Source organism: Capricornis sumatraensis, chromosome 2, assembly GCF_032405125.1.
Source record: "Capricornis sumatraensis isolate serow.1 chromosome 2, serow.2, whole genome shotgun sequence".
In the NCBI taxonomy this organism is placed as follows: Eukaryota; Metazoa; Chordata; class Mammalia; order Artiodactyla; family Bovidae; genus Capricornis; species Capricornis sumatraensis.
The window spans coordinates 34,828,197-34,855,084 of record NC_091070.1 but is presented as its reverse complement, the minus strand read 5'-3'; the positions used below and the strand labels follow the sequence as shown (position 1 = coordinate 34,855,084).

General features: G+C 36.0%; 1 protein-coding gene across 10 annotated transcripts in view; it reads left to right on the top strand.

Moving 5' to 3' along the window:
* KTN1 (kinectin 1) overlaps nucleotides 1–26,888 on the top strand; it is a 104,682-nt gene that overhangs the window by 22,370 nt on the left and 55,424 nt on the right. For 9 of the 10 annotated variants that reach the window (XM_068963286.1, XM_068963274.1, XM_068963268.1 and 6 more), the window contains exons 2-9: nucleotides 5,179–5,731; nucleotides 8,853–8,990; nucleotides 10,361–10,531; nucleotides 12,070–12,200; nucleotides 19,147–19,263; nucleotides 21,060–21,200; nucleotides 24,110–24,216; nucleotides 25,047–25,179. In XM_068963286.1, coding sequence (XP_068819387.1) covers nucleotides 5,209–5,731; nucleotides 8,853–8,990; nucleotides 10,361–10,531; nucleotides 12,070–12,200; nucleotides 19,147–19,263; nucleotides 21,060–21,200; nucleotides 24,110–24,216; nucleotides 25,047–25,179 — 1,461 coding nt within the window. In that variant the 5' untranslated portion in view covers nucleotides 5,179–5,208. Of the gene's footprint in view, nucleotides 1–4,703; nucleotides 4,777–5,178; nucleotides 5,732–8,852; nucleotides 8,991–10,360; nucleotides 10,532–12,069; nucleotides 12,201–19,146; nucleotides 19,264–21,059; nucleotides 21,201–24,109; nucleotides 24,217–25,046; nucleotides 25,180–26,888 lie in introns of those variants that run through there. The other variant, XM_068963242.1, reaches the window with a different exon arrangement.

Genomic DNA, 26,888 nt, shown 5'->3' with positions numbered 1-26,888 from the left:
TATTGAAATAGTCATTTTAATTGGTTTCCTTGCACCTGTGTTAACCTATCCATTGGATTTTATGAATTTGTGGGGGAGAAAGTGGTCTTCCCGTCCTGTTCCTCCGCCATCTTAGGACCGCCCCTGGATTTTAAATTTTGATTGTAAATTGTTTGTAGAAGTCCTAATTGATTCATATCTACCTAGTTACTTTTGATAGTTTCTATTTTTTACTCATTCCCCAGTTTCCTCTTAGTTACTTTATGTGTGTAGGTTGTAATCTATATCTAGTAATTCAGGTATCTTAAATCTTTAGGGATGTGATCCCTTAGTTTATTTCTGTTGCCTCTTGCTCATGGTGGCTTATCTCGTGTTCTGTCATTTTGTGTTATGGGCTCTTATCTGAATGACAGTATTTGGGAATCTTGAGCTTCCTGGGTTGAGGGAGCAATCCAGCAAAGAAGATGTGTATTCATTTTTGTCACATGCACTATGGGTACCACCAGCTTGGGACCGCTTAAATATTTTGTCTTGGCATTTCCGGGATCATATAAGTAGTTTGGACTTTAGCTTTGTGTAAGAAGAGACCCCTGAAACCAAGTCAGAATTGGGACCAAAAGTCAAAGGGAATGTGATAATATGGAAGAAGTTAGCATTGGTGACTTTTGCTGTCATCTCATAATCTGAGCCTCTGCTTGTCTCCATGTTTTTCTATTAATAACTCAACAAGTGTACGTTGAATTGCTACTATGGACTTAGATAGTAGGAATTTGATACCTGATTCCTATCATCTTGAGTTAAATTAATTCTGTCTCAACTTCTCCTTCCCGTTTCTTTCACTTTTAAGTTGGCCACCCCCACCCCACTACTTCCTTTAAAAATCTTTCTGTCTTTCATCTTTTCCCTGTATTTCTCTGAATTTCATTCCCAGTTCCTTCTTGCCACCTTTCCCCCTGCTTTGTATTACTCCTCTATCTATGGGTATAATGTAAAACTGGAGTACAGAATGAAGCAGGGAAAAGGCTAATAGAGTTTTGCCAAGAGAACGCACTGGTCATAGCAAACACCCTCTTCTAACAACACAAGAGAAGATTATACACAGGGACATCACCAGATGGTCAATACCAAAATCAGATTGATTATATTCTTTGCAGCCAAAGATGGAGAAGCTCTATACAGTCAGCAAAAACAAGAATGGGAGCTGACTGTAACTCAGATCCTGAACTCCTTATTGCCAACTTCAGATTGCCAACTTCAGATTGAAATTGAAGAAAGTAGGGAAAACCACTAGACCATGCAGGTGTGACCTAAATCAAATCCCTTACGATTATACAGTGGAAGTGAGAAATAGATTTAAGGGACTAGATCTGATAGAGTTTCTGAAGAACTGTGGACAGAGGTTTGTGACACTGGACAAGAGACAGGGATCAAGACCATTCCCAAGAAAAGGAAATGCCAAAAAGCAAAATGGCTGTCTGAGGAGGCCTTACAGACAGCTGGGAAAAGAAGAGAAGCAAAAAGCAAAGGAGAAAAGGAAAGATACACCCATTTGAGTGCAGAGTTCCAAAGAATAGCAAGGAGAGGTAAGAAAGCCTTCCTCAGTGATCAGTGCAGAGAAATAGGGGAAAACAATAGGATGGGAACAACTAGAGATCTCTTCAAGAAAATCAGAGATAGCAAGGGAATATTTCATTCAAAGATGGGCTCGATAAAGGACAGAAATGGTATGGACCTAACAGAAGCAGAAGATATTAAGAAGAGGTGACAAGAATACACAGAAGAACTGTACAAAAAAGATCTTCCTGACCCAGACAATCATGATGGTGTGATCCCTCACCTAGAGCCAGACATCCTGGAATGTGAAGTCAAGTGGGCCTTAGGAAGCATCACTACAAACAAAGCTAGTGGAGGTGATGGAATTCCAGTTGAGCTATTTCAAATCCTGAAAGATGATGCTGTGAAAGTGCTGCACTCAATATGCCAGCAAATTTGGAAAACTCAGCAGTGGTCACAGGACTGGAAAAGGTCAGTTTTCATTCCAATTCCAAAGAAAGGCAATGCCAAAGAATGCTCAAACTGTGCACAATTGCACTCATCTCACATGCTATCAAAGTAATGCTCAAAATTCTCCAAGCCAGGCTTCAGCAATACATGAACTGTGAACTTCCAGAGGTTCAAGCTGGTTTTAGAAAAGGCAGAGGAACCAGAGATCAAATTGCCAACATCCGCTGGATCATGGAAAAAGCAAGAGAGTTCTAGAAAAACATCTATTTCTGCTTTATTGACTATGCCAAAGCCTTTGACTGTGTGGATCACAATAAACTGGAAAATTCTGAAAGAGATGGGCATACCAGACCACCTGACCTGCCTCTTGAGAAATCTGTATGCAGGTCAGGAAGCAACAGTTAGAACTGGACATGGAACAACAGACTGGTTCCAAATAGGAAAAGGAGTACGTCAAGGCTGTATATTGTCACCCTGCTTATTTAACTTCTCTGCAGAGTACATCATGAGAAATGCCACGTTGGATGAAGCACAAAGTGGAATCAGGATTGGTGGGAGAAATCTCAGTAACCTCAGATATGCAGATGACACCACCCTTATAGCAGAAAGTGAAGAGGAACTAAAGAGCCTCTTGATGAAAGTGAAAGAGGAGAGTGAAAAAGTTGGCTTAAAGCTCAACATTCAGAAAACGAAGATCATGGCATCTGGTCCCATCACTTCATAGGAAATAGATGGGGAAACAGTGAGAGACTTTGTTTTTTGGGGCTCCAAAATCACTGCAGATGGTGACTGCATCCATGAAATTAAAAGACCCTTACTCCTTGGAAGGAAAGTTATCACCAACCTAGACAGCGTATTCAAAAGCAGAGACATTACTTTGCCAACAAAGGTCCATCTAGTCAAGGCTATGGTTTTTCTAGTGGTCATATAGGGATGTCAGAGTTGGACCATAAAGAAAGGTGAGCACCAAAGAATTGATGCTTTTGAGCTATGGTGTTGGAGAAGGCTCTTAAGAGTCCCTTAGACTACAAGGAGATCCAACCAGTCCATTCTAAAGGAGATCAGACCTGAGTGTTCATTGGAAGGACTGATGTTGAAGCTGAAACTGTAATATTTGGCCACCTGATGTGAAGAACTGACTAATTTGAAAAGACCCTGATATTGGAAAAGATTGAAGGCACGAGGAGAAGGGGGACGACAGAGGATGAGATGAATGGATGGCATCACTGACTCAATGAACATGAGTTTGAGTAAACTCTGGGAATTGGTGATGGACAGGGAGGCCTGGCGTGCTGCAGTCCCTCGGGTGGCAAAGAGTCAGACACGACTGGGCCACTGAACTGAATTGGTATATTAATCACTACTATAGTTCTTATTCATTTTGCCATTTTTAAACAAGCGGTTGAAAACTTTGAGTTCCTCTTAAACTAACAAATTTTAAAGTATTAAGGCAAGTGAGACTGCACCCATGATTATTGCACAGTTCTTTATGTATGCCTCTTAATGACCCGTTATTATACATGAGATATTTTGATCATGCAAGTAAAATTATGATTTTGATTATTCAGTATTTAATTGAATTTAGTAGTCTCAGTATTTACAGTTTTAACAGCAATATTTTATTGAGTTGATACTTGTTAATTCAACCCATTCTGATGTTATGTATTTAGTCTCAGCTTTTCTTATTATATGTAATGTTGCCTTGAACATCTTTACATATGTTTTTCTTTGTATATGTCTTGGGATAAAGCATCAGGAATATTGGATTAAAGCAATGCAAACATTTTCTTGACTTTAAATTTGCCTTGGTGTTTTGGTTGAACTCCTCTTAGATGTTCCAGAAAGAGAGCTCAAATGAAGGGACATTGAATTGTATGAAGGGAATCTCCTGAAAATCTAAAGACTGAAATCATGATTCTTCCAGCCTCATATGAGACCTAGAAAAGGGAGCTAGAAAAATCATCAGGAATCTGTGTTTCAGAGTTTCTGTAGTCTCATGGCCTCTCTTCTCTGAAGGTTTGCTTCTTTATCTGCTTCGTCATTGATTTTGTCTCCTAAGAAAGACCTATGCTGCGTGGACTGGAGCTTGCTATTCATCAAAGACCTTCTGACTTTGATTTGTCATTTTCCCAGCATTTTGGCTACTGCTCAGTGTCTTAGTCTCTTTTCTTTCCTCAGAGCAAAAATCCATAGAGTTCTAACTCATTATTTAGTCCTTTTTCTCCCCTAACCTAACCCTCAGCCACAATTGAATGGGCTTTGTAGCCTGTGGATGGTAATATTAAACAAAATCCAAATGTAAAACATCTTTTAAAAATAATTTTTGGTTGACCAGTGACACTTAGGCATAATAAAATCTGTCTAATAAATAAAAATTTTTGGATAGTTCATTAATTATTAGAGAAGAACAATTCTATATAAGTTTCTTTTTAGTATTTTGTTAGCCTGTGATTCACTTTCCCCTTCATCTTGATAAATCTTTCTCTTAGTATTCCAGGGTTATATTAATATCATTTAAATTTTACTTAAATTATTGCAATAGAATGGGATTACCAATTTTGTTTTTGAAGTATAACTTTTTTGCAGTAAGAGGTACCTTGGAAAAAAATCAAGAGAAGCAACTTATTTGTAATTTATTTTAGTGCCAAATGACATACCCTAACATTTTGATTTTTATTTTATTTTCATATTCTTGATGGATCCCACCATATCATGAGGCAATGGTTAGCTGGAATAAAGGTGCTCACAGCTGAGTGAAGGAGTGAACTCCCTTTATCTTCTTTGCTATTAAGAGTGTGTACTTTCAGTGACTGTCTAGAGTGTTAATAGTTAATGCCTCTTTATTCCATATATAGTATATTCATGAACATTGTACAGTAAGAGAAAAACTAAATACTGATAGTATCAAAAGTGGATATTTTGGAGAAAAATGAATGGCTCCTTTTTTTCTGTTAGAATCTTTTCACATGCTTGAAAAATAGAAGGATGTCTTACATTCCTAGTTAGCAAAAAAAATTTTTTTATAGTATATTTGAACCGTAAAGTAATCAAATATATGATTTAAAAAACTAACCTGTTTAGATTTGTAGATCAGGTTAAATCTGAATATCTGTTGAAAGAACAGAGGTTTTGTGTGTTTAATTTTTATAAGACTGACCCAGGTTTTTGTTTTTTCTTTTTTTCCCCCACATTTAGGCTTTATAGGATCACATTAACAAAAGCACCATGGAGTTTTATGAGTCAACATATTTTATTGTTCTTATTCCTTCAGTGGTTATTACAGTAATTTTCCTCTTCTTCTGGCTTTTCATGAAAGAAACATTATATGATGAAGTTCTTGCAAAACAGAAAAGAGAACAAAAGCTTATTCCTACCAAAACTGATAAAAAGAAGGCAGAAAAGAAAAAGAATAAAAAGAAAGAAATCCAAAATGGAAACCTCCATGAATCCGATTCTGAGAGTGTACCCCGGGACTTTAAATTATCTGATGCCTTGGCTGTAGAAGATGAGCAAGTTGTACCTGTTCCATTGAATGTGGTTGAAAGTCCAAGTAGTGTTAGAGAAAGAAAGAAGAAGGAAAAGAAACACAAGCCTGTACTAGAAGAGCAGGTCACCAAAGAAAGTGATGTATCAAAGATTCCATGCAAAAAAGTAGAACCTGTCCCAGTTACTAAACAGCCGACTCCCCCCTCAGAAGCAGCTGCCTCAAAGAAGAAACCAGGGCAAAAGAAGCCTAAAAATGGAAGCGGTATTGTAATCTATTAAACTTTATTGCATTATTATATTTGTTTTAATAACTTTAATAGAGTTTGAAGTTAGATACTTTAAGTGTGCACGCATGCTAAATATTGAGTTTGAAATCGAGATCATTATCCTTTTCACTATTTGTTTTCATTAAATGTTGCTAGAAAGAGTTAGTATTGATCATAAAACAGCATTGAAAGCTAAATTTCACATTACACATATGGAAAAGACCTTAAGTGGAAATATATAAAATGTGTTTTACTAAAACCACTAAAGACCTATAAATATCAGTAGTTAGAAGCTTTTACATTTATTTCAACCAATACTTTCTAATCAGTGTGATAAGAATTAAAGATGAAAAGAGAAATCAGGTATCATTTTCATCCTTGATTGATTTACTTTGCAAACATTTATCAGACATCTGTTTTGTGTTAGTCACTATATAGGTGCTAGGACTACAGAGATAGAGTGCATTTCCCAGGTAGTCACATGCAGACTGTATACACAAGCCGAAACACGTTATTATGATATAAAAAGTGTAGTGTAATGGGCTGGATATGTCTCTGTCAGTAAAGGAGTACTGAAGTGGGTCACTTAGAGCATGTAATACCTAAAATTAATCTGAAGTGTTGAATAAATATTAGCTAGTTTTTCTTGGTGAATAGGGTGTTCTTAGGAGAAGGGTTAACAGATGCAAAGGGAAGGACATGAGAAATGGTGTGCTGATAGGTGAAGCTGTGAATTGTTTGCTCTGTGTGAAAGGACTTGTGTTTACCATTAAGTTGCTTTTGTATCTTAACTTGTGGAGTGTGAAGTTATCGTTATATTGGATTTTAAATATTTACTTGCCAGCTATGTCAAGCATGGTACTAGAGAAATAAGAGTAAAGGGGAGAGGAGGACATGTGAGCCAGTAATGAAATATGACTGACATAAGAAAAATACAAAGTATAGAGGTAGAACAGAAGCCACAACAGCTGGTACATACAGGACCCGTGGGCCAAAAGCTTTGGAGAGGAGGCAGTGCCTGAACTGGGTTTGCAAAATGAGTCAGTTCATCAGGGAAATAGTGGGATTTTATTCCTCACTGGCAGAAGATCATGCATAAAGGAATAAAAGTGCGAGAATGCAGTGTGCTGTTGTGGCCTGCAGTGGGAGGTAGGGGATGGTAGGAAACACAATTGAAAAGGTAATGGAGTGGGTAGATTGTGATGATTTTTGTGTACAGAGCTAAATAGGGGGGATGTTATAATTTGGCCATTGTTGAGGATTTTCAAACCGGTTAGTTTCCATTGACAGATTTACATTTTAGAAAGGTATTTTTGGCAGACCTTGGGAAAAGAAGTTTCACAGGGCAGTGATTGATGTAGGCAGACTTGTTAAGAGAGTATTGTTTTCCAAAGTTAAGCTGAAGGACTGAACTGTGGTAGTGACAGAGGAAGTAGAAAGGGGATTAGAGAGATCTGCAAAGCAGAAGTGACATGGCTAACCTTATTGGATAGGATATGGCAGATAAAAAGGAGGAAGCAGGATTAAAGATGATTTCCAAGTTCTAAGTTAGGTCAGGGTTGGCAAACTGCAACCTGGGAGCCAGATCTGGCCTGTTTCTCGTTTTTTATAGCTCATGAGCCAAGAATGGTTTTTATGTTTCTAATAGGTTAAAAATAAAAGAAGAGTAATATTGTGTTCAATGTGGAAATGATATGGAATTGAAACCTCTGTGTCTTAAATCAAGTTTTTTTAAATGCAACAACACTCCTGTGTTAATGTCTGTTTGTGGCTGGCTCTCACAATGCAACAGCAGGTGAATAGTTGTGATAAAGTCTAAATGGCCCACAAAACCTTTACTGTCTGTTCAGACCTTTATAGGAAAGATTAACCAACCTTTTATTGGTAGATGTTGAAAGCACTAAGAGGCAGTACTGAGGAGAGAGTGGATGTGAATGGAGAGGAGAAGGCTTTCAGTTTGCGTTTCTGGTGCCTGTTTGGGGGCTGTTCACATAGGGAGCAAGTCAGGATGCGGTAGGAAATTTAGGTACAGAGGCATAAGGCTAGAATACAGATTCAGAAGCCTTAAGCATGAAGGTAGTAGTTGATGTCATGGTTGTAGAGAAGATTATTCAAGGGAGGTATTTAAAACGAGAACACAGCCCTGAAAAATACTAGATATAAGGTATTCAATAGGAACAGCTTACAAAGAAGACTGCAAAGGAATATTCCAAGTGTAAGAAAAGAATTCTCATGGAAGCTGAATTTTAAATTTTACTTATTTCATTGTGGTAAAATAAGTATATAAAAAATTTTACCATTTTAACCATTTTTAAGTGTATAGTTCTGTGGCATTAAGTATACTCACAGTCTTGAACAGTCATCACCACCAGCCATCTCAAGAACTTTTCATCTTTCCCAACTAAAATTCTGTACCCATTAAGCACTAATTTCCCACTCTTCCCTCCCCCTAGTTCTTGGCAAGCAACACTCTACATTCTGTGTCTATGAATTTGACTGCTCTAGGTACTACATATAAGGGAAATCGTACAATGATGGTCCTTTTGTGACTGGCTTATTTCACTTAGCCTAATGGAGAGGAGAGAAATTTAAGGAGGTAGAGACCAATAGTTTGAAATGCTGAATAGAAGTTAAATAAGGATTAAGGGATATTATTGATAGAATCAGGCATTTGGGACACTAGGGACCTGAGTAAAGTTTTTTATGAATATAATGGAAGAGATAAAAAAATCAGGTTGCAATTAGTTGAGAAATGATTGGTAGAAAAGAAAGTACAGACTGTTCTTTTGTCAATATAAGAAGGAAATGGGTGTGGGAGGCTAGGGATTACAGTGGTGGGAAGGGTTTTATTTTTTAAGATAAGAGATTTGACAATGCCTATAAGCTGAGTAGGGTTAGGAGTGGCTGAGAAATGGGATATAAAAGGAGTACTAGGAATCCTGATGAAGTTAAAGAGCAAGTGTAGCAGAGCAAGAAAGCTAGAATGATAAGTGAGAGAATTGTGTATCAGAGTTTAAAATTTTGGTGGTAAAGCATTCTGGGAAGTATTCATTAATAAATTTTTTTCTGATGTGTTCATTGTTTGCTACTATGATTTTTCATTTATTTTTAATAAAGATGATCAGGATAAAAAGGTGGAATCTCTTACGGCACCTTCAAAAAAGCAAGAATCATTACCTCTGCATCAAGAAACTAAACAAGAAACTGGATCGGGAAAGAAGAAAGTTTCATCAAAGAAGCAAAAGACTGAAAATGGTGAAACATGTAGATACGTATTTTATAGCTACTAATTCTAGAGAAGTCTACTAGGACAGGGACCCTAGAGACCTCACATGCTCCTTAATTCTCAGCTTAATGTGTATATTAACACCTTTAGTACTAATACAAGTCCAGGGTGCTTTGACAGATGGGCAGGGTATAAGTTTGTGGTGAAAACCTTAATCTGACATTTAAAAAAGACAAAGTACTTATAAATATTCTCATTCTTAAGTGAGCTTTGAAAATAATGTAAATAACATACAAGCTCTGTAGAAGAAAAGTTTTCCTGAAATATATGTACTTTCAATATCATGTAAAGATCATACTTGAGAACACTGTCTAGATTTATCATTACCCTGCATTCCTAATCATTAAATGTAATGTGCATGTATATATGAGAAGCATCCAGTTAAAAGTGATGTAGCAGTTTTTATTCTCAGTTGTCCACAAAATGTCTTAGCTATGAAATTTATATAGATTAAATAGTAATTTTTATAATATTGGGCTGTGATAGCAACCTGTGCTAGAAAATTGGAAAGGGAAAAGGTGAAATTCTGTTATTTGCATTAAAATTATGGTATATCAAGCAATCAGGTATAGAAAAAATCACCCCAGTATTTGATAATATCAAATATTTATTACAGATTTTAAATAAAAGAACTCTATGTGCCTCCAAGTTGTTTTTTTTTTTTTAAGTAGGTATATAGAGAGATTTCCATATGGGTGTGGAAGTTTGTGTCTCTAACCAACAAATATCAGAATACTACTTAAACTCTTACAGTTCTTCACATTAAAGCTAGAAACTAAGAAAGCTTCCTACCTTCACTTTTAATGTTGTTTTGGAAGTTTTAACTAATGTAGTAAGATGTGCCGTGTAAATTAGAGACGTAACTATTAGAAATGAGAAGATATCTGCAAGGAACAATGGCTGTTGTTTTTGTATCTAGCAAGTAAAAAAATCAGTTAAGAATTGTCAGTTGGAATGAGGTCAATAAAGTACCAACATACATAGAAATTAATAATTTTCCTTGAGCACTAGTTAAATGTGAATGGATTCTTAATTAAATCAGAACATGAGATCGAACCAAAACATATAAGAATGTATAAGAAGAAATTTTCAGATATTGTTAGAAGAGATGTGTGATACACTGTAGATAACCTAAGTGATATGCTTTAAAATAATATTGAATGGATATTTCTTAATTTGAAGAGTGTTTTGACTTGTTAAAAAGGATAAATAGGAATTTGAAGCCAAATTGAGCTGGTAATAACTGCATTCATCATGAAACTTAATTGTGGTTACATGTTATTTTCTTACTCCATTATGAAAAACCTTGTGTAATTATGATTTGTAACTTAAATTGCAGTTTTGGTAGATGAACCCCTTATTCATGCAACAACTTATATTCCTCTGATGGATAATGCTGATTCAAATCCTATGGTGGATAAGAGAGAGGTTATTGATCTGATTAAACCTGACCAAGTAGAAGTAATCCAGAAAGCAGGGGCTAAAAAACTGAAGATTGAAACTGACAAAGGTAATGTATACAAAGTGCAACAGCCTGTTGTATTGAAAAAACATGTTTTTGAGTTCTTATGGAATGAGTGCATTTTCTCATAGAATCAATGAATTCCAGAAGGCTGATAGAGTCTTTGTGGTAAAGGATTTATTGGTAGTTTTCTAATCCAGTCCTCTCAGTTTTATAGAGCTGGAGATTGAACTTTGACTTGCCTAAAGTCTCATAGCTGTTTTGCTGTCTGATAATCTTTTCCCTACTTTTATTGTCTCAGAGTTTTCTGTGTTAATTCACAGAAAACTATTATTATTTTGGCCCATGTGGCTTGTGGGATCTTAGTTTCCTGACCAGGGCCTGAACCTAGACCCACGGCAGAGAAAGTCCTGAGTCTTAACAGCTGGACTGCCAGGGAACTCCCTATTATTTTTTTTTTAATAGGTTTTTTTTTTTTTAAAGAGCAGTTTAAGTTCATAGAAAATTGAGTGAAAAGTACAGAGTTCCCATATACCCCTTGTTCCCATACATGCCCACAACTGCCTTTTTAAACTTATGATATAGCTGAAATATTAGAAACTCTGGGCTCCTTTGGGTCTAACAGGTGGCTGTTGCTTTTATGGAAACACAGGTGTTGTCTAATACAAGAGCCCTAGGGGAACTGAAGTGAGCTATTTGGTGCATGGATTTTTAAAATGTCAGGATTGCTTTTATATAGTTACTTTTTGTAAAATAAGCATTTTGTTAATTGTCTCTTATTTTTTTGTCTGTAAAATTTGGCTCATATGTTGTGAGTATTACAGTTAAATAAGAATATTTGTGAACATATTTAGTATAGATACTAGCAAACTAGACACTTGAATGCTTTTTTTTCTGTGGCACTTTAATACTCTGCAGTTTGGATGCAAACCTCTATGTATTATGTATGTGTCTCTGTGTGTGTGTGGGTGCGTGTGTGCTCAATCACATCTGACTCTGCAAGCCCATAGACTGTAGCCTGCCAGACTCCTCTGTGAAATTTTCCAGGCAAGAATCCTGAATAGGTTGCCATTTCCTCCTCCAGGGGATCTTCTTGCCTCAGGGATCAAACCTGAGTCCCTTTTGTCTCCTGCACTGGCAGGTGGATTCTTTACCGCTGCACCTGGGAAGCTCATACACATAATATGTGTGGTAAACAAGGTCCTACTGTTTAGCTCAGGAAACTATATTCAGTGTCCCGTGATAAATCATAATGGAAGAGAATTTGGAAAAGAATCTGTATATATAACTGAATCACTTTGCTGTATGGCAGAAATTAGTATAACATTGTAAATTAACTATATACTTCAATTAAAAAACATAGATATTCTGCAGTTTGAGCAACTTTTTAGTTAATTATTCAATATTAAAGATGATAAGCACTTTTTCCCCTCTCTTAAATGGAGCATTTATTGCTGTTTGACCTGAAATGTAAGTCTATTTTCTCTTGGTTATTGACTTTCTGGGTCAAGAATTCTTGGTGCTTTTCATTTGCTGTCTTATCACATATCTTTTAAATGTTAATTTCTTTTTTCCCCTCTTTTAAGAAAATGCTGAAGTAAAATTTAAAGATTTTCTTCTGTCCTTGAAGACTATGATGTTTTCTGAAGAAGAGGCCCTTTGTGTTGTAGACTTGCTAAAGGAAAAGTCTGGTGTGATACAGGATGCTTTAAAGAAGGTAAGCATAGTTTTGATTATTAGCCTATTTGAGAGCAGTGATTAGAAGTTCACCCAGAAAGACTTCTGCTAGAGCAATAAATTATAATCTACTCCCATCTTATACCCCAATAACACTTAGTCACATTTAAAAGCTCTGGAATGCCTTCAGAAGTTATTTCATGTATCTGTACTAATCAGATTACCGATTTAGTTCAGACAGGTATCCGAGTCATCTGAGGTTTGACAAAAATGAATTGCTTATAATAAATAAGATGATTTAGATACCTTTAAAGTCATTTGACACATAGCTAAGTTGTACCTCGCTTTGTTGTGAATGTAAACACTGAAAGCAAGGTCGGGTGATTTCTGGATAACATATGAAATGTTTTTATGATTGAAGATAGCACCATTCAAAGCATCTGGGAATCTTTTTCTTGGGTGTGTGTGAGATTACTTTTTTAAAGTAAATGCTTTGAATGGTAAAATCATTGCTATGACTGACTAAAACTTGGAAAAAATCCATGAAGCTGCTATTTAATTTCTCATTTTATTATATTCACTATTATATCATGTGTACTATGGCATATTGCAGAAGGTGACAAGTTTAAGTGTTACTTGTGTGAGATAAGATGACTTGGTATCTGCTGTTCAATATTAGACAGTGGACTTAACCATTCTTAGGGCTTCCTTGGTGGCCCAGATGGTGAAGTCTGCCTGCAGTGTGAGAGACCTGGGTTTGATCCCCAGGTTGAGAAGATCCCCTGGAGAAGGAAATGGCAACCACTCCAGTATTCTTGCCTGAAAAATCCCATGAATGAGGAACCTGGTGGGCTACAGTCCATGGGATCGGAAAGAGTCAACTGAGCAACTAAAACTTTTTTTTTAAGCGCACATTCTCCTAACACTTTTCTGCTTTAAAACCTTTAGTGGCTTCCATTTTTTCTTAGACCACCCTAGTCGAAACCATCTTTTGATAACTGTCAGTATTCTCCTAGTTCCGTATTCCCTTGTAGCCTTCTAATCTGTTTTTTCTACACAGTTCCAAGGTAACCTCTAAGGGGTAAATCAGGTTATATTGTTTACTGTTTTAAAAACATTTTGAATGCCTTTCTCTTTGCACTTAAAACACAGTCTAGATTCCTTCAAAGGCCTATTTCTGTCTATCTCTGTAGCCTTGTCTCGTGATATTTTCCTCATCCTCTCATTAAAGCATACCAAATGTTCTCTTCTGTCTGGATTGTCATAAAACCCCTAAGCCCTTACCCCCAAACTTCTCCCTTTGTTTAATTCTTCCTTCAGTTTTCCATTTAAATATCATTCCCTCATTTAAGGCTAATTTGAATTCCTAGTCTAAATTATTCTCCCTCAGACTTTCTCCTAACCATCTAAATTTCTTTGTCATAGCATTTGTGATGACATTATGTCTGTCCATATTTCCAAGTATCTGTTGACAGTGTTTTACAAATCTGTGGCATTTTACAATGTAGTATGCTTATTAGTCTCCATGTGGTGCCAGCAATGGTTCAGAGTAAAGGATGTGTTCAAGGATCCTCAGAATAAGTGTGATAACTGTATGACTTTGTATCCAAAGTCAGATAATTCTCTTGCAAGGAACTTTGTTGCAAGTGTATATCTTAATATATCTTTAAAGAGTTCTTAGAGGTTTAAGAAAATCTCCTAGCAGGGAAGAACCTCCAGCTGAAGTTAGTTACTAACTGTTTGAAATTACTCCTTTTTAAAATTAATTGGTTCAGGTTTTTCTCTTTTGGCTAAGGCTGTGGTTGGTGGTTTATGGGTGCAAGAATAGTCATTTTATTGCTTGGGAGAGCTTTGAACTCTAGAGATTAGTCAGACTCCCCTTGATAGCTGAGAAGGAGTTGGGAATTGTTAAAGAAAATGTTTTGAAATAGAGTGAACATTTTGAAACTTTACATTTTTTCCTTTTTCTTGGAAGCTTTGGCTTTCAATTAAATCTTCTTGTGGCTTTCTCAGGGAGTGGTTCTATTCTTATCCTCAGGGACTCAGTGCCCTTGTAGAACCCCTGTATCAGGAAAAGACTAGGTGAGTTTAATTACTCTCTTTTCATGTCATAAAAATTGAGTCTTGGTCAGGCCTCTTAGTAGGTTTCAAGATCCTGGATATAGGTGAATATTCACATCTAATAAAGACCACCTCAGAGAAAGGGAGAAGATAAATGCAGGAATACAAGCATAGGTGTGGGATAGAGATAGGGGAGTTAGAGGACCTGCTGACTGATGAGATATGGTGGTTAAAGAAGAGTCTAGAATGAATGTTTGTTTTTGTCCTGGAGTAACTGGGTAAATCATGGTGAGAATGGTTATTCATGAATACATTGCAGAAGAAGAGAGAGCAGAGGGTTTTGAAAATTTTTAGGGAGTTGTTTTAGGCATACTTTGGAACTTTTAAGTGGTTATAATCATTTCACAGTTGAATACGTATTTCTGTGGAGTTGAAAATAGTTTGCATTGGGAGTAGTTTCGGAAAGTAATCAACTGTCATCAGTACATATAGGTGATGTGTGTTAGTCCAGAGAGGATGTGTGGAGAGATGAGAAAGCTCAGGAATGAACCTTGAGAAGCATCAATATTTAAAGGTCAAGGAAAGCCACCACAAAGGACACTGAGAGAGAAAACACCAGGAAACAGTGGAACCACAGATGCTTAGGAAGGGTAGAGGGTTCAGCAGTGGTGGTAAAAATCACCAGTGACATGCTTTAGAGCGATCAGGGAGAATAAGGATTGAAAAAATCCTTAGTGAAAGCACTTTCATTGTACTACTAGACTGTAAATAAGTGGTGGATGACTAAGGATGGTGACACTATCCCCTTTGAATAAGCATAGATGGGAAGAGGAAAACAGAGTAGAAGAGAGAGGGGTTTTTCAGAGCCGTAGACGGGATGTTCTGGGTATGTATGTACACATACATACCTATACTCTAAACATAACACAGAAGTGTCTTATAACTTAAACACAAAGGTGTATTGTGTTTAAAAACTTTGTGTTTAAGTTATAAGACACTTCTGTGTTATGTTTAGAGTATAGGTTAAGATCCTGGGCTATAGGGTCACATTTCCTAAGATTCACATCTATGTGTTACTACTTTGAGCTTTGTGGCTTTAGATAGGTTACTTAACCTCAGTGCCTCACTTTCCTTGTTTTTAAAATGAGAATGATGATAAGATTTTGAGAATTAAATGAAATAGTACACAATAGATACTTAAAGTTCTAGCATAAAGTAATTGCTCAAAAATGTTAATTCCATGTGATAAATAGTAAGAAAATATTTAAAATGTATTTGATAAGTTTTAGTTGATTATTAATTTCCTCATGGTGGCCTTTAAATATACTTGCCTTCATTATGTGATTTCTTCCAATGCAAACTTATTAACTGTTTGGCCCCATGTTGTATAATAAGAGGAAGTCTATTTAAAATTTTTCCAACTATCTCTTTTCCTTTCCTATCCACTTTTAAAAATTATAGCATTTGTTTATAAGATACTTATATATTTAATGTTTGTTTTGTGACTGTACCTTTTATGATTGTTTCAGTCTTAATTCTTCAGCTTAATGGTGGGTTCACAGCTTGATATCAGTTCTTTTGTCATAAACTTCTTTATTTAATGTGGCTTTGCATTGACTCTTGTATAAATATTCCCTTGGACAAAGCATGTCTTTTCAATCCAGAGATTCAATGTCCCTTAAACGAATTGAAATAATGGGTATAATTAAGCATAAGTTGGGTCTTCTTTGCCTGTTGTCTTTATTTTTAAATGGTTGTCTGAGGAGGCCTTACAAATAGCTGAGAAAAGAAGAGAAGCTAAAGGCAAAGGAGAAAAGGAAAGATACACTCATTTGAATGCAGAGTTCCAAAAAATAGCAAGGAGAGATAAGAAAGCCTTCCTCAGTGATCAGTGCAAAGAAATAGAGGAAAACAATAGAATGGGAACAACTAGAGATCTCTTCAAGAAAATTAGAGATACCAAGGGAACATTTCATGCAAAGATGGGCACAATAAAGGACAGAAATGATATGGACCTAAGAGAAGCGAAGATACTAAGAAAATGTGGCAAGAATACATAGAAGAACAATACAAAAAAGATCTTGATGACCCAGATAATCACGATGGTGTGATCACTCACATATAGCCAGACATCCTGGAGTCCGAAGTCAGATGGACCTTAGTGGAGGTGATGGAATTCCAGCTGAGCTATTTCAAATCCTAAAAGATGATGCTGTGAAAATTCTGCAGTCAACATGCCAGCAAATTTGGAAAACTCAGCAGTGGCCACAGGACTGGAAAAGGTCAGTTTTCATTCCAATCCCAAAGAAAGGCAATGCTAAAGAATGTTCAAACTGCCGCACAATTGCACTCACCTCACACGCTAGCGAAGTAATGCTCAAAATTCTCCAAGCGAGGCTTCAATAATATGTGAACCAAGAACTTCCAGATGTTTAAGCTGGATATAGAAAAGGCAAAGGAACCAGAGATCAAATTTCCCAACATCCATTGGATCATAGAAAAAACAAGAGAGTTCCAGAAAAACATCTTCTTTATTGACTACACTGAAGCCTTTGAGTGTGTGGATCACAACAAACTGTGTAAAATTTTGAAAGAGATGGGAATACCAGACCACCTGACCTGCCTCTTGAGAAATCTGTATGCAGGTCAAGAAGCAACAGTTAGAACTGGACATGGAACAACAGACTGGTTCAAAATTGGGAAAGGAGTACGTCAAGGATGTATATTGTCACCCTGCTTATTTAACTTATGTGCAGAGTACCTCATGCAAAATGCCAGACTGGATGAAGCACAAGCTAGAATCAAGATTGCTGGGAGAAATACTAATAAATTCAGGTAAGCAGATGACACCACCCTTATGGCAGAAAGCAAAGAGGAACTGAAGAGCCTCTTGATGAAGGCGAAAGAGGAGAATGAAAAAGCTGACTTAAAATCCAACATTCAAAAAAAGAAGATCATGGCATCCAGTCACATCACTTCATGGCAAATAGATGGGGAAACAATGGAAACAGTGACAGACTTTATTTTCTTGGGCTCCAAAATTACTGAGATGATGACTGCAGTCATGAAATTAAAAAAACGCTTGCTCCTTGGAAGAAAAACTATGACCAATCTAGACAGCATATTAAAAAGCAGAGACATTACTTTGCCAAAAAAGGTCTGTCTAGTCAAAGCTATGGTTTTTCCAGTAGTCATGTATGGATGTGAGAGTTGGACCATAAAGAAAGCTGAGCACTGAAGAATTGATGCTTTTGAACGGTGGTGTTGGAGAAGACTCTTGAGAGTCCCTTGGACTGCCTGGAGATCAAACCAGTCAGTCCTAAATTAAATGAGTCCTGAATATTGATTGGAAGGACTGATGTTGAAGCTGAAGCTCCGATACTTTGGCCACCTGTTGGGAAGAACTGACTCATTGGAAAAGACCCTGATGCTGGGAAAGATTGAAGGCAGGAGGAGAAGGGGGTGACAGAGGATGAGATGGTTGGATGGCATCACCGACTCTACGGACCTGAATTTGAGCTACTCCAAGAGTTGGTGATGGACAGGGAAGCCTGTCATGCTGCAGTCCATGGGGTCGCAAAGAATCGGACACGACTGAGGGATTGATCTTCTTTACGACTGATGTTCTTTACATGACTGGATCTTCTTTACCTGTTGTCTTTTTCATATTTTGGTCATAAAAAAAGATAAAGCTGTTGGTTTATTTCATATTTTTATTTACTTCTCTACACTGTGAACTCTGTGTCTTCTGCTATGTTTTCAGCATCACGTCTTTTTCTGTTTGCTGCTTCTAATTGGATTATATATCTCATATGGTGTTACTTTTATTTCTACTTTGGGTTTTGCCAACTCGTATTTCATCTCATTCTGTGATCTTATTTTTCTTCTGACTTATTTCTTGTGAGGTCTGTTCCTTCCTCTCATTTTCAAAAATTGTTGGTATGTTAGACTTTAAAAAGTCATGGTGATATTTTTTAATCACAGTTTTTGTCTGTTCTTGACCATCTTTTTAGAGTTATTTTTCTGCACTTGGCACTTGGTTTTTCTTACTGCTCTTCTTGCTTTTTTCTCATATATTACATAGACCCTGTTTTATTTCTTTTTCATTAATGCCCCTTTTCCAATGAGAGGTGTTTCTCTTGCATCATCTCTGTGGCTAGAGGTTGATAATGAGGGACCAAGCCCCACAGTTCTCCTTGAGCTATGAGCCTTTCCTTCTCAGATAAAAAACTTCATTCACTACAGAGTATCTCACTGTAGAGAATCTCTTGTAACTGCCTCACTGTTTAGCTGCCCTCTTTGAATTAGGTTTATCTGTCTAAAATCTTCCATATTTCTAATTCTGCTTCTTGAGACCTCCTAGCAAGAAAATTCCTACCTTCTATCTTTGTTCTTGCGCCTGATACCAAATGGAGGTTTGTTGGTTTTACCTTTCAGTGTATGCTTGTTAACTTCAGAGAGCTGTGTAACCCATGGCACCTCTGTAGTCGTGGGTATATTCCGGCAGGGTTGCTGAGCATCTGCTTTGATTTCCGCTACTTTGGGCAGTCTTTCTGATACTATGCTTTGACATTACAGTTGATTGTTTTATTTTAGTTCAGTTTGCATTAGGTTTCATGTTCCTTTTTTTGATCCTTTAGGAGGGAGAGGGTACTGTCTTAACTTTGTGTTTAAAAATGGAAGTCTATAATTCTTTGTAAAATCTGTTTCTTGATTGATATGTGTCCTGTTGTATACATCAGAACATGTAATGATATAGTGATTTTTCTGAATGATATTTCACTGACAGTGTTTGGCAGTCATTCTGTTTTATGTAGCAAACTCTGCCTTGGCCTAAGAACACTTCATATCAGATAATTCATTTTCATAAAATTCATTAGCCGTTGTTAATTATTAACAATTATGTATTGATTTCTCAATTGTAGTACAATAAAGGAGAGTTGACTGCACTTGTTCATCAGCTTCAAGAAAAAGACAAGTTAGTTACTGCTCTGAAGGAAGATGCTGCCACTATGAAGGATCGGTGTAAGCAGTTAACCCAGGTGAAGACATGCTTGTATTTAAGGGTTACACTTTCTGAATCAGAGGCAGTGAAGGATTTTAGAAATTATTTATAATTCCTCATTTATTTGTGTAATAAATTTACACCCAGTGAAAGTAATTTTCTTTTAGAATTTAAGTGGTGGAAATACCACTGTTTCATGGTATTATATCCTATAGTCAAATTGTGAATTTAAAATAGCAGTACTTTTAGGTATACTAATTTCAGAATAATGGAAGTATTTGGACACTGGGAACATGTTTCAATTGGTTCTGACCTAGAATTATTCTATAGAAGCACAAAACTCAGTGTGATCTTGTTTAAATCCAATTTATTAGATAAATGTGAAACTCTTACATAGGTAGTTTTTAACCAGTGAAGTTCTTTAAACCCTTTTTACTCTTGAGAGGTTTAAAAAAAATCTTTTTAAAAAATGTAAAAGTACAGACTACCACTTATAAAATATGTAAGTCTAAGGGAGGTAATATACAGCATGGTGACTATAGTTATTAATACTGAATTTGTATATTTGAAAGTTGCTAGAAGAGTTATCACAAGAAAAAATTTGTAACTACGTGTGGTGATCATGTTAACTAGACTTATTGTGGTGATGATTTAGAAATAAATACAAGTAACGAATCATTATATACTCAAAACTAATGATATTCTGTGTCAGTTGCATTTTAAAAGATCATGTAGACTGAAAACGTAATTGAAATTCTGTAGTAAATGTAGTCTCATTTTTCCTGAAGTGCTTTTTCTCCTTTTAGGTGTTAATACAGTAGAGTAAATTAAGTTCACTGTCATTTATGTAGCTACTTGATTACATTATGAGAATGGCCTCATTTGCATATAGAATCTTTTCTGTGAATTTGAGGTGAATAAAAGTCAATGGAAAACAGTCAGATTAAGATTAATCAGTTATGACTGCTAAAATAAGTATTTCTATAAGGTTAGAAACTATAATTTTCTGATTATTTTTAAAATTAGAAAAAGAATCTGTTTACTTTTGTGTAACTCATTGAGCTATGTACTTAAGATGTGTTGTGTGTACTTTTCTTAAATGTATTATGTACATCAGTGAAACAGTTTGCACATGTAAATAAACTCATGCTAATGGGCAGCTCTTAGTTAAATAAAAATCTTAAAGTTTATCAAGCAGTTTCTTAGAACACAGGAAATGGACTGATCATACCTGCAGGTAACATTAAAGTTGCTTGGCTTTCTTGCATTCTAGTAATATTTCTTGTAGGGGTTCATAATACTTGCAACACAGAAGGAAATCGCTCTTTTAATGTTTGACTTGGGGAGATAATAAAACTTTCTGAGTTGTACTTTCCCTATTCTGCTATAAACATATCCTTATCTCTTCCTATAGGAAAGAGACTTTTCTCTTCTTGACGATTTTTTTTTCCCCTGGGGCCCTTTTCTGTACTCCAGAAGAGAGCTGGTACCTGGAAATAATGAAGAATTAACTGGTTTGCTTTAAAAATGTTCTTTTTTATAATCAAGTTAGATGTAGGATTTAATCCCACATTCAGCTCTTTAACTGTTAGACCAAAAGTACATTTGAAATACGAGCAAACAGAGCAGCCAAGTGTTTATGAGGGGAATTGGTATAAGAGCAGGTAAGATGTAGAAGACAATTTTTTTTTAAACCTTTGACCTTGGTTTTTAAGCAAGTACTTATTTCAGAATTCATGATTGTTTTGCTGACATCTTTTTTGCTGATGTTAAACCTTGTTCTTATTTTTTTAAGTAACTTTTTTTTTTTTTTTTTCTGATTTACTCTTCTAGGAAATGATGACAGAAAAAGAAAGAAGCAGTGTGGTTATAGCAAGGATGAAAGATCGAATTGGAACATTAGAAAAGGAACATAATGTGTTTCAAAACAAAATGCATGTCAGTTATCAAGAGACTCAACAGATGCAGATGAAGGTATATTTTTGTTCTTTGAAAAGTAAAGTGAAAGTAAAGTTAGAATGTAATGTTTTACCCCACATTCTTTGAATTCAATAGTTGTATTCATTTTATTAGCAAACTTAAGTGCCCTGGGCTGGCTTTGATATAAATGGTTAATTAAACTGACTCCCTCTCCTTAAGTAAGCCACTTTTTTAGGTGGGGAGGCTGGAAGCTGTCAAGTAAATACTCTGTTACAATAGAGGTAAGCATCTGGTGCTTTGAAACAATGGAGATGAGAGGTGGGGAACAGAAGGAGTGTTAGGGAAGACTTGTTAGCAGTGATAAACAGACTTTGTTGATTCTTTGGAAACAATTAGGCATTGTCAGGAAAGAGTGAAGGAATGGGCACTGGGTATAAGGCTTGTTAACCCAGTGAAATTCCTTCCCATCCTGAGAGATTGGTGGTTCAGTAGGTCTCTTTGGGGGCCCAGTATTGAACTTTTTAATGAGTGCACTCTAGGTATTTTTGATATAGGTTGTCTAGAGATAATAGCTTATGAGAAATACAGTAATAGTTGTGGTATTTGGCATTCGGGGCTGGAATGAAGAGATCTAGAGAAATAAATAAAGGTCTTGTATACCTGAAGACATGTCAACAGATATGAATTTGAGCAAACTCCAGGAGATAGTGAAGAACAGGGGAGCCTGGTGTGCAGCAGTCCATGGATTCGCTAAGAGCTGTACAGACTTAGCAACTGAGCAACATACCTGAAGACTGGTGGGCCGGTGAAGGAGTTTAAGCAACCCAGCAGTGTGTTTATAGTATTTTAAATTACTACTCTGACATATTATGGAGAGTGATAGCAATGTGAAGAGTGGAACAAGAGATAGTTGGAGGACTTTTGCCAGAATCCAAGTAAGAGAACAAAAACCTTAAGTCAAGACATTGATAATGAGGGCATTTATTTGATAAAAAAGAGGTAGTAGATAGGGCTTGGTGCTGCGGTGGAGAAGAGGGGGAAAATGATAATGGTTTTAGCTTAAGTGACCTTCAGTTTCGTGTTCTTATTTTTGCCTGTTTTCAGCACTTAAGAGGGTTCAGTGCTTACTGTCTATTTTTACAGTGTTAATCCATTTTCATGATTTCTGTTAGGTCTGGACCAGTGAGTTTTCGTTGTTTTCTTTCTTCTTCTCTTGTTTCCTCACCCTCCCTTCCATTGAAATATCATCTTTATTATTGATAAAAAGACTATTGAAGAATATGGTTTGGCTTGCTTGTCAAGTGGGCTTATAATACTCCCCTTAAATGAACCTTGTGGATCAATGATTTTTTTTTGAAATTGTTTCCATTGCCAGGTGATGCTTCAGTTTCTAAGTGCTTATTGTCACCTCAAAATTAACATGGGTGTAAAATCAAACTGTTGATTTTGGTCAAGTTGTTTTTATTTTCTAATGTTTTGAAGCATTATTATTATTATGCTTGAATCCTTTGAATTCTCTCTGCTTTGCTCAATCTACAACTTGTTTTAAAATCTTAAAGATACTTTATTTCTAGTTTTTCTTGCATTCAGTTCTTAGATATGACCTTAGTTTATTATTTCTTACTAGCATTATCACAACATTCTTTTTTATTTTTAGAGAAGGTAATTTATTTTTTACTTTTTTAAGTTGATTGATTGCTTTACAATATTGGTTTGATTTCTGTCATACATCAACATGAATTGACCATAGATGTACATATGTCCCCTCCCTCTTGAATTTCCCTCCCACCTCCCATCCATTCTCTCCCCTCTAGGCTGTTACAGAGCCCCAGTTATAGCATTCTTAAGAGGTCTCTTTTCCAATCTAATATATAATTAGCACAAGATTTTTATTTGTAAAATACTGCTTTGATAACATTAGTAGTCTGCTGAAAAATGAACAGTTCTTTACTGTTATCAGAATTCCAGTAGTATTTTCTGTGGAAATGCCACTAATAATGAAAAAAAAGTGAATGAATCTCTTCTCAGGTTCTTAACCCATCCACTACTTTGATGCTTTAATTTGGCTCAATCCTCCGTCTTCCCAGCCCCAGCCTTTTGAAGTATTCTTTTCCATTAACCAGATTATTGAAGAACTGATTTTTCCTGACCTCATGTGATCTTTTTACCTCTTAATTCTGACTTACATTCATTTGAAAAGTAGTCGGATAGCTGTAGCAATATCTTTTACTGAAGGTTAAGGGTTTTGAAGTGATTATTTCTTTTTTTGAACTTGATTGCTTACAGAGGTCAAGATATAGTTTATATGTGATAAGTTTTCTGAGAATTAGCAACATATACTTTTTCTTCCTCTTAATTGAATAGGTTTACTAAAAATTATTAAGAGTTTTTCACATACTAAAGTGAGGATGTGGGAATGTAAGTTTCAGTGTTTTTTGTCTTTTGAGTCTATAATTCTGAGATAAAAAACTGGAAGCCAGATATTTTAGCAGGTAGATTTTTATATAGTGAATTTGCCGTCTATTTGGATATGGCTCAATTTGTAACTTAATGTAAATGTTTCAAACATATTTTCAGTCTTTAAACTTTTGATTACTAAAACCTTTTATTAAAATATTGCTAACTTAATTGACATTCTAGGATCAATACAGTTTCAGTTCTATATGATTCTTGTGTAGGAACAATTTCTAAAAATATCTTTCAGTTCTAAAACAGCATCTTAGGTATTTATTTTGCATATGATAGCAGCCAGCTTTTACTTGCTTTCTTGAATGCTGTGACAACTTGTATTTACTTTGTATTTGTCACTATGAAAAGGTATCCTTTAAATTTGCTTTTATTTATTTGAGAAGGATATCCAGACTTTACTGATGCTTTTTTACTTTTCATCATGATAAATTTTCTTTGAGGTTAGCTCTGGCAGTTATTGTTTTCTAAATCTTATGTGTGTAAAATAATTTTAGTTCCAGCAAGTTCGTGAGCAGATGGAGGCAGAGATAGCTCACTTGAAGCAGGAAAATGGCATACTGAGAGATGCTGTCAGCAACACTACAAACCAACTAGAAAGCAAGTATGTTCCCAAATGCTTTACTTTTAATAAAATGATAGTATTTTCATTGAATGGTAGAGTGTTTTCTTCAGTCACCAAAATGTGTTTGATAGTAATTGGTTAGACTTTTGCTTTTTACACTTATTTTTAAAATGAATAAATTTTCAAAACCTATCCTTTTGCTTTTGAAGAACCTCTTCAGTTAAACTGTATGATAAATACTAGTGCCACCAGTGGAATAGCTTACAAATTTAAATTAAGAGACTAAATTATCGAGTTTTAAACCTTCTGTTTCCTTTAACAGTGGTTCTCAAACTTCATTATTCTGAAGGATATCTGGCATGTTAGCTACAAATCATATTCTTGTGTCTTATCCTTATAAGTTTATGATTTAGTGGCTCTGAGGTAGAGTCCTGGAATCTGCATGTTAAGACATATTCCTTATGAGTGATTTAGTTGGTCTGAGCCATACTTGAGCATGCAAGCATGCACAGTGCCATACTTTGAGAAACAGTCCTAGAGAAGACTAGTAGCATGCTTACATAGAATAACTATTCTGATTGGTTGATTCAGAACACTGATTTGAGAGTGATACTGTTGATTCATGCTCATGGTGTGTGGTTACCCATTTTTCTTGATTACTTTATGGTAATTTTAGTGTTTGTATTATTGTCATCAGAATGATTCAGAGATTATATTCAACCAAATTCTTTATTAGTAGACACTTAGAGCATTCGTTGTCATTTACCTATAAGTGGAATCGCTAACTCAGCAAAACTGACATATTTTCTTTACTCATTTACATGTGTTTGTAATAATGGAAGGTCCATAATCCAGTTAACTGTTTTCAGGCAGTCTGCTGAACTAAACAAACTGCGCCAGGATTATGCTAGGTTGGTAAATGAGCTGACTGAGAAAACAGGAAAGCTACAGCAAGAGGAAGTCCAAAAGAAGAATGCTGAGCAAGCAGTTACTCAGTTGAAGGTGAAACATTACCTTTATTTATCATTTCATAAATAATGTGGCTTTTCAATCCAGTGACCTGAAAATGTATATAGCTTTTGAGAAATGTAGTTTGAAGCTTAATGGGCCTGTATAGAAACATGTACACTAATGAAAGAATTGAATACAGGCTTGAGTTTGAAGTTAAAGACTATTTGAAGATATGAAAATTGATATTAGCTGATTGACAGGCATAAACAGTAGAATTTCACCTCATGTGTGGAGGTGAGGGTCTGCATGTGTAAGACAAAAATCAAATTTTTGATAGGTAGTTAAAATCACCTTCAGCATCACTTATCAATAACTTGGATCTCTTAAGTAAGGTTAGTAGAGCCTATTTTTAATTTCAGCATTGGAATAGATGATTTTCTGTTGCTTGAGCACGAGGCCAAGTAATACTCCAGTTGCTTTCACTTGAGCCATAGTGGAAAAAAAAAATCACCCAGTTTCTTTAGACACCAGAGTGGCACTTGATGCCATTAGATGCTTATGCTGAGAAGACATGCATGGGGGTGCTTAGGCTGACTGAGAGAGAGGAGTGGACTTATTTTTCTTGCACATTTTAGTCTGTGCATATTGAGAGAGTGATGAGTAGAATTGTCTGTTCCTCCTTGTACAGGGGAGAGGATTTGTTGAACAGTTCAGTTTCTGTAAGTTAAATGTATTGGATAGATTCCTACCTAAGTCATCAATATAGATGATATACCTTAATACCAGTTCCAGAGTTCAGTTGAGTTCATTCGCTCAGTCGTGTCCGACTCTTTGCTACCACATGAATCACGGCACGCCAGGCCTCCCTATCCATCACCAACTCCTGGAGTTCATTCAAACTCATGTCCATCGAGTTGGTGATGCCATCCAGCCATCTCATCCTCTGTCGTCCCCTTCTCCTCCTGCCCCCAATCCTTCCCAGCATCAGAGTCTTTTCCAGTGAGTTAACTCTTCACATGAGGTGTCCAAAGTATTTCAGCTTTAGCATCATTCCTTCCAAAGAACACCCAGGACTGATCTCCTTTAGAATGGACTGGTTGGATCTCCTTGCAGTCCAAGGGACTCTCAAGATCCTTCTCCAGAGCAGTAGAGGTTAAAAGAGCTCTGAGAATAATTGAATGTAGAAAGTAGCATAATTTTTGTTTTCTTGAAGTTTTCATGGGTCCCTGTGGGAGAGTGATATTGTTGTCCTATCTTTTATTAAATATTTGTCTTGCTGATATATTTACTGATGGCATTCTTAAATATGATGTTTGTGCTCTATGGATATGGATAAGTAGATTAATGACATTAAATATTATATTCATAATTGAAGTGTTGTGCCATACCTCAAAATAAGAATTTTAGGAACCTACTAAAATTTAGCAATAAAGATATCATCCTGTCTTTTGAAAAGCCTATCACCTGAAGGAAGACTATTGGAAAGTCATCATAGCTAAGTGGGTCAGATATATACATACCAGCAGCTATATTGATCCGCCAGCACAAATAAGGAGTTTCTGAAATCTCTAATCTGTAAATCCTATATATTGGCGGGTAGAATGGCTGTGACTGATAATATTTGTGCATATTATCAGGCTGAGCACATCTGCCTATGTTATTAAAATGTGGGAGACTAGTGACTAGTTGTTGGAAGAAGCAGTTTTATGGCACAACAGTAAAGATAGAGGATGCTTTTTTCCTGTAAACTGAAATCCTGT